Raw genomic sequence first — 8,681 nt, forward strand, 5'->3', positions numbered from 1 at the left:
TGGTTTTTCTGTCAGGGTGGCCTTCCCTTAGGCTGCGTTGGTTCGCGGCACCTTCTTCAATTTTATCTGGTGCACCCTCCAGAGAGGGATCCCCTATCCACCACCCAGGGGACGCGCCTTCTAGCCGTGCAGCCCCAGCCGAAGGCAACTAAAACTACTACACAAATAAAACATCATCCTTAGGAAAGTTCTGCTTCTCTGGATGAGGCATGTAAAGAAAGAATTATTTGAGATGCTCCCATTCACCGTCCCCGGGGTAGCAGCAATTAATTTTTATGCTGATTTGAGCATGCTGATCCATTCATTAATACCTTCTCTTTTGCTGGCCAGTAAATAATTGTGAGCCCAGCTACTCCTAGGAAAAAACCCAAAGATATTCCAAGTATGTATCAGCTGAGTAACTGGGCTAAAATTGGCCGGCTATTTTGGCTTGTTTGCAGACAGTTCCCTTTAACTGTCTGCTGTTTGTAACGTGCATCTGGTCTGGCACATGACGTGACACACTTTCTGCCCCTTGTTGTTTAACCGAGATGTTATAAACAGGGGAAACATCCAGATCCAACAGCGACAGGGACGGTCAGGAAAAGTAGCATTTTTGGCGTCTTACATCTCACAGCCAGTTGAAGAATAGGTCAGGCTCATTATCCCCGTTTTAGGCAAGCAGAAGGCATTCAAGCCTGACACAGGGGACAAGCCCCGCTCCCACGCGTGGAGCGCCGCCCCACGCCGCGGCACCGGTCGGGAGAGAGGGAGGAGCACGGCGGCCACCCCCGCAGTCCCGGGTGGATTATGTGCCTGCTCATGCTATATTTATAACCCCTGAGTCACGCTGCGGCGTTGCTCAACCGTATGTTTATTTTGCTGCCTCTAAAAAAATAAATCATTATTTTTAATTTGTTATTATTTGTTTTACTATTTATCTATTGCAGTAAATCAAGGCACAAACAAACACGCGCGCCCCTGACGTGAACCCGAGCCCCGCCCGCAGCCAGCGAGACGCCCCCGCCCCGGCGGCAGCGTGACGGCGCGGGGGGGGCGTGTGTGCCTCCCCGTGACGTCACAGCTCCCAATTTGCCGTCAGCGGCTGGTGCGCTCCCGCGGCAGGGCTCGGTGCGTTGCGCTTGCGGGGGCTCGCCGCGTAGCCGGCCGTAGGGGAGGGAACGGCAGCAGCCCTCGGGAGGGAAGGTGACAGCCCGGCAGGATGAAGTTCCAGTACAAGGAGGACCACCCGTTCGAGTACAGGAAAAAAGAAGGGGAGAAAATCCGCAAGAAATATCCCGACAGAGTCCCTGTGAGTGTGGGGTGCGAGGGCAGCGGCGGCGGTGGCTGCTGGCCCGGCAGACCTCCTCGCCCTTGTTTTCCTTGTCGGCTGCTTCTTTGTTTTTTAAGGCGAAAGAAATGAGATTAGTAAAGATGATTGTGATCTTGATGTTCTGATTCTCATTCCAGGCTGCTTTTTTTTTTTTTTTTTTCCTCTATGGCTGTTTATTATGGTGGAAGGTCTGTGTTGGTGGGTGGGTGCGGGGGCGCAGGGGTGTAATACACCCTTTTTTCTGGGATCCGCAGTAATTCAACAGCGAAAATCTTTTCCTGGCAGCCTGCGTGCGTGGGGTTGGGGGTTGGGGAAGGAGCTTACCATTAGCTCTGTAAAAATGGAGGAGAACAATGAGTGAGTTAACCGGCTGCTCTTCGTAGCAAACAAGGTCTGTATCCGTGCCGTCTGATACATTCCCTTTATTTTTATTTCGCTTTCTTTTGGCCTGTCTTTTTGATGTAGTCTTGCTCTTGTTCTTTTCCTTTGCATGAGAGAAAAATGATAGTTCTCAGTCTTTCTGCCCTCCTGTTTAATCATCCTGTGGAAAAAACGTCACTTGGAAAACAAGGTCATCTTCTAGCTAAACTTTGCTTCCTCATCCTTAGGTCCCTTTGGAGTGCCTGTGGAAAACTTCTAGCTTTATAATTACTAATAAGAATTGGAAAAAAGAAATGACAAATCAAATTAATTTTTTTTGGTTCCTTTTTAATAAACGTTTTGCATATGTTCTTTCTTTCTATCCCCACTGGAGAGATCTGCCCTAGATTTACTGCCCAGGGGTACAGCATGCAAAATAACTTAGACTCCCCTGTAAATCTAAGGGCAAGGGGGAGCAGTTACACCACGTTTTCCCTGCAGGCTAACACCATTTTTTATCTTGGGAGTGGCCTTCAACTGGACTTGCCAAAGTTTTTGGAAGTCTGTATTTGGGTGCATTTGTCCTAGCTGTTTTTGGGACCCCTGGCATAGCACAGCAGGTTGAGCACACAGCGAGTCAATGGTGAAGGGTATGCAGTTCTGTGGTTTATGGTGAGGACCGCAGAGGGCTCTGTAGGTCAGGAGTGAGACAAGCTGTAAACTGAGGATTAACATGGCAGATTGTACAGAAGATCATGATAGATGTGTCTGGAAGAGCCGTGTGGGGAGCCTGGGACCAGACCTGGTGTGGCAAGAGGTAAAAGAGGTCAGGATAGGGGGGCATCAGCAGATCTTTATGGAGAAAGCCAGGACCAGAATAACAAGGTGTGCTGTAGTTAAGGGTAAATGAAAACGATGCATGGCGAGGCCCAGATGTGAATTGTCAGGGGCAGCCTGTTGTCAGACCTGCATATGGAGCAAATGAATGCAGCAGACAACTGTTCTTTACATCACTTTTGTCTCTGCCCTTCCCAACAGCAGGATCCTTGAAGATGACGTCCGTTTGGCTGCCTACACTGCAGTGCCCTGATACATCTCAGCGTTTTGCTGAGATTATACTGTTGGCATGGTCCCACATTACCATAGTCACCACCCAGCAACAACAGACATACAGATAATCTGTGTCTGCCCTTTGGATTTTCTTTGAAGGTTTGTTTGTGTATGTGAAAGGTTTAGTGCTTCAGAAGAGATACCTGTGTTATCAGGCAAACTGACTACAGTTGATTGTCAGATTAGCAGAGTGCTTCCATTCCTTCCCTGCCTGTTTGCAAGAGGGATATCTCTCTTAAGCTCAGTGATGATCTTTCTTCTCTTAAATCTTTCCTAGGGTCCTAGAAGCCCCAACAGTCTCACCTCTTCCTCCTAGGCATGACTTCTTTTCCTGTATTGTCTAACGACCAAGGTACAAGCCACCCTTTTGAGAAAGGGTGGTCACATCAGTGCTGCTAGCTAGCAGTTCTGCCTGTCAGTAGTTTTTGAAATTGGAGGCAAGAACTAAAGGTTTCTCTCCACTGCGATTTATCGTGTTAGATATTGCCTTGTTGGATGTGCGGGTAAAAAAATGTGCAAAGTGCTGTTGCTGTTCAGCTTGCACCTGTTCAGGGAGACTGTGGAACTGTCCTTCCTTCACAGCACGTACCAACTGCAGCTCATATGGAAATGCACGTCCTACCACAAACTGCCTGAAAGAGCTTGAATGCCTCGTACTAAATGAGGTGCTTGAAGTTCTTGAAGTAGCAGTGATGACTTATGTTTCTATTTTAAAAGCAAACTTAGAATTTTTAGGGGTTTTGGCTGTGTTTGCAGCATCCAAATGGAGCACAGTGAAGAGATGTCCAAGCTAGAATCTCTATGGTTTGAAATGCTATGCAGATATTCTCTTGGGTCTTGAAGGAGTCGAGTTGAATTAGCGTGGCACTTTGTCCAGGCTAAATACATCAAGCTCATCATTGTAACTTTTTTTCTCTGGCATAGTGGCTCACTGGTGTGACAACACCGTTTTGCTTCCAAAGAAGTCTTAGTCCACAGCAGTTCAACCTTTCCTGTTACACAACAGATACAGTTGCTGATTTGGGTTGCCAAATAGCTAAGGGAGCATGAAGCCCTTAGAAATTAGTCCCGCTGTGTCTCACATGGAGTATGTACAATTATAGGGTCTAACACAATTAAAAAGTTGAGGAGGTTCAGAAAATCTAGCTTCTTGTTCAGCTGGTCAAAATGGATTCTGCAGAACAGCAAGCCACATAGATTGAATTATGTAATATGTCTCTTACCAGTTCAAAAATACGTATCACAAAAAAAAAACCAAAAAACCACCTTCAATGTTTTTCTGCACAATCCCAGTAGTTGCATGGAAACATACCTCCAACCTTTGGAAAGGTTTCCAAGGCCTTTCATGGAAGATCAGGTCACTTTGGAATACTTCCTGCTTCTGAGGTGAACAGTTTGCCTAGCTCTGGTAACAAAAATTTTCCTGTAGCAGAAGATCTCTTCCTCTGTTTGACCTTAAATCTGCTGAGCTTCATATTTTTCTATGTGGTAATGACATTAGAATATAATGAGGATTAGTATTTTGTGCCAAAGGTCTCTGTGGGTCCAGTTGCCCAGATGGTAGCTGGTTTTTAGTTACTAGATATTTATATGAATAAGGAAATGTCCATAACTATATGAAGTAGGGAAAATAACCTTAAAGGATATGAATTTCAGAGTAGAAGATAACTACTGAAGAACTGGGGATTAAAAAAAAAAAACATTCCCTAATGAGCTGTAGTTTCTCTTTTATTCTTTGCTTCATTCTAGAGCACTTGGTATTGGTGAATGTAGAAATTAGGATGTGGGACTACTGGGAGTAGGGCTAGGCAGTTTGGAACTGTAACCTGGAAACAGTTCAACTTACTTGTGTTACTTCTTGTGTTCATGTATTAGCCTCCTGGCAGTTCCTTCATACAAAATTAACCTGCATTGGGACCATCAAGGTGACCTGATTTTTTTTTTTCCTCGGCTATTATGGTTTATTTTTATGTCTGTTCCAGTCTCCATTTTATACTCAGTGTGCTTACTTCTTCAGTCTTGGGCTCCCAGCACAGCTATTGCCAGTGGTTTTAAGTCTTCTTCTCACCTATCTGTCCTTCAATGTTGTGTATTTGTTGTAGATTAAATAAATTTCTAAAGGCTTGGTAGCACCATCTCTCTAAAGGGTAATACCCTTTTCCACTGATGCTTTCTGGTCCGTTTCATTTTATGATACTCATGGGTTGTTTCTTGCTTTCTGTCACTCTCTCTCTCCAGGTAATTGTGGAAAAAGCACCAAAAGCCAGAGTACCCGACCTAGACAAAAGGAAGTATCTTGTGCCTTCTGACCTCACAGGTAACAAAGTCCACCTCCTTTCCTCCTGATTTTCAGTGAGAAGGTCTCAGACATCCTTTTTATTCTATGATCAGCACCAAGAAAATATCCAGGCAGGCTCAACATCTTATCATTACCCCAGTTTATGTGGCTGTCCTTGTTATATTTATGTACCGTACAGCCTGGATTACAACATGCAGAATTCTCTGAGATCTTCTGAGGTATCCCACTGACTTAGCTAACATGCATGTGTCACAGCTTCTAGCCACGATGAAAATGTCTGAATTGTGTATCATAGGCGGTAGTATAGTCATCAGTCAGTGATGACCTAGCTGCAGAGTTGCCAGAGGCTGTATTCTTGCTGCAGGAAGAGATGAGTTCTTGAAATAGTCCCATTGGTTTCCACCCCTGTGGTTGGAGTCATGGCTACAAAGTTCCTTTTCTGAATGGTCATGGCCATTTTGTGTGTGATTACATTTGTTTTCATTTGAGAACATGAATGTGTTAAAGGAACAGCATTTCTTTTTCTTGCAGTATATAATGGATTGCAGAATACTTTCTTGTGCAACATAGCTCAAGCAAATAGTAAGGTATTTGTTTTCAGGAATTTGTTTTCAGGAATGGTATGACCATTTACACCAAGGCTAAATTCTCTAAGATGTCTTTGATCTATAGGATTTAAAGGTTAAGCTAGTTAGAGGTCTTCCCACCAATCCCGGCAGTAGAGCATTTCATACCGTAGTAGGTGGAGTGTGGATTTAGAGGGTACATGGCCTGAGGCATGTACCTGAGAAACTGCCAGGTCGAAGTGGATTGGCTGCTAATGTGGTTACAGTCATGAAGTTGCTGCTTGTTTTCCTGCATTGTTCATTTTTCCCTACTTTTTACATACAGCATGTGACTTCCACCACCAAAAGAAAACAACCAGGGTTACAGTAAAAAAAAACAAACAAAAAACCCCAAACCAAAACGTTCTTTCTGCATCTAAGGCATTCTTCTCTGTTCCTCTTCAGTTGGCCAGTTCTACTTCTTAATCCGAAAGCGGATCCACCTGAGGCCAGAGGATGCCCTGTTCTTCTTTGTCAATAACACCATCCCTCCCACCAGTGCTACCATGGGCCAGCTGTATGAGGTAAGCCTGGCCTCTCTCTTCCTCCTTCTGTTGGAGTGTCCGGAAGAATGCATATCCTCGCTGAAGGACAGCTGAGCACTACGCAACTGGCAGTGGGTGCAGCTTGCTCACAGATGCCTGAACACGGACCCCCTTGGCCTGGGCTGTATCCCATCATCTGTTTAGGGAAGTTCCATCCTGCAGTTATAAAGAGGACCCTGGGGAGCCTCATCATTTTAATTGTTTGTTTGCTAGTTGAAAGGGTTGTCGTATCAGGTGGTGAATAGTTGCCTCAGCCGTGATATGTTGGTCCTACTACAGAGGAAATACTGTGTCTGGGGTGGAGGGTGGAACATACGCACTAGCCTTCCTGGTTATACAAAAGAGATTTCCTTTTAGCCAGTAAAAGAACACAGTATCACTGGGCAACCAACTGTCTATAAATATGTTGTCAAGGAACACTTATTCTTTGTTTGGAATTACTTTTTCATAGCTTGTACTGTATATGTGAGGATCTTGTAGGACACTGCGAACATTGCTGCCCAGCATTTCTACTGAGCAGTGTTATTTGATTGACCTTAAATGCATATTCTGTGCCCATCAGAGGAATGTTCCTCAATTATATAGCTGTTATATCATGGCTGGTTTGCAGCCTGGATTGATTTCTCCTTGATTTCTCCTTCTGCTGTGTTAGTGTGTTTTAATAGCAGAGCTCCAGTATGGTGCCGTGAGCCTTGCTTGACCTACCACTTTTTGACAATAACTGGACAATGTGTATGTGGACTGATGAAGATAATATAAGATTAACACACGCAGGGAGTTTTGCAAATCTGGATGTGTAGGAGGAAGATCCGTCTTAACTGTCCAGAGCTGAGATCAGGACTCTGTTCCTGGTGCTCTGCAGACCTTTTGTGTCAGTGTAATCACTTAACATCTCAGCTTTACTGCCCATATGTAAAACAGGACTAGTAATACAGTCACTTGTCAAAGTGTTCTGAAAAATGACAAATATAACCACATTTACCAAATACTGAAGTATCGAGAGGTCATTTTTGACTTGTTACAGCCTTCCAAGTCTCTCCTGCTGACCTTAGGGCCATACCAGCGCTGGGATTCTGCTGCAGAGCCTGCAACAGTCAGAGCTGTTTCTGTTGCCCATTTGCAGCACGCTCTGGCTGTGGCTCTTCAAGTAAATTCACTGTGTCCAGGAATGTGACATGCCCGAATTTAGAAGTAGAGCTGTGGCCAGAGAGAGGAAGTTGCTATACGCGCTCTTTGGTATGAGCGAGTGAAGGCTTCGCTGAAAAGGGGGAGAAGCAGTGAAAGAGAGGTTATGCCCTCTTGTTGTTACAATGATCTCTTGGTTGGGCTTTTTCACATGGAATAAGTTACAGGGCTTTGGTTTGTTACTTTCTCCCTTTCTCCCCTTGCAGGATAACCACGAGGAGGACTATTTTCTCTATGTGGCTTACAGCGACGAGAGTGTCTATGGCAAGTGAGCACCAGCCCCCCAGGCATGCAGGCGAGATGGACTGATGGAATGGATTTGGGGGGGGATGTTGGAGAGGAGGAAGGAGAATGCCTGAGAAGAGGGGAAGGGAACTGGAAGTGAACCACATGCACAATGCCATCACCTTCCATGCATTAATTATAACCATTATTTTTTAAATTGAGGGGAGGGAGGGTAAGGGGACAGTGTATGAAAGGGTGAACTGAAAGGCTTAACAAGGGGTTCTGTGCTGAGGGATGGGGAGGCTCCACTGTTCGTAGTTCTTCTTTTGCCACAGCTGGAAGTAGTTAGCCAGTACTGGAGGCTGCTAGACAAGCCAGTGTGGTGGAGCTCCGGGAGAGTGACTGGGCACAATGGCCATTTTTGTGTAACCCTTTTATTGGATGAAGAAGTCCTGCCATGTATTGTACGCTGACCTTGTCACGCCTTGCCCATGGCATGGGCTGCACTCCTGTGAGCGTTCAGTGAGCTGTGAAGTACTTCACTCTGCCCACACAAGGCTGTCCTGCACTGACAGTCCTCACTCCAGCTGCTACCCGTGAAGCGTTTCAAGAGTATTGTGTTTCCCGTCACTTCCATCAGTATTAGAAGGGCTAACTCTGAGGGCTGGGAGCTCTTCAGCTGTGAGGTGCGAAGGCTGGGGAAAAGAAGGAAGGATTTTATTTTTTTCCTTTGTCGCTTTAATTGCAAGTGCTGGACAGAAAAATTTGAGACGACCCTTTTGTTCTTTTCAGTGAAGCCAACTGATAAACTCGTAAGCATAGGGCTAGAAAGGACCTGAAGAGAATAACTAGCCCACTCCAGCTCTGAGACAGGACTGAGTATGCCAAACATCCACCATGGCTGCTCATCTAACTTTTTCATAGTGAACTTCACTGAGGCAGATCCTGGAGGCTGCTGAGGTTGTCTGTTCAGTTCCTAGCTAGCTTACAAGTGAGAGAGCTTTTCTTACTGCCTGACTTTAGTCTCCCTTGCTGTGCAT

At 45.4% G+C, this 8,681-nt stretch overlaps 1 protein-coding gene across 1 annotated transcript; it reads left to right on the forward strand.

Moving 5' to 3' along the window:
• Positions 1–1,093: 1,093 nt before the first annotated feature.
• GABARAPL1 (GABA type A receptor associated protein like 1) lies at positions 1,094–7,876 on the forward strand. Its single transcript, XM_082309726.1, has 4 exons — positions 1,094–1,291; positions 5,021–5,099; positions 6,092–6,210; positions 7,623–7,876. Exons 1-4 carry the CDS (start codon positions 1,202–1,204, stop codon positions 7,686–7,688), a joined length of 354 nt encoding a protein of 117 aa, XP_082165852.1. The 5' UTR covers positions 1,094–1,201; the 3' UTR covers positions 7,689–7,876.
• Positions 7,877–8,681: the final 805 nt, after the last annotated feature.

The sequence above is a fragment of the Platalea leucorodia genome (genome assembly GCF_965183815.1).
Source record: "Platalea leucorodia genome assembly, chromosome: 4".
NCBI lineage: Eukaryota > Metazoa > Chordata > Aves > Pelecaniformes > Threskiornithidae > Platalea > Platalea leucorodia.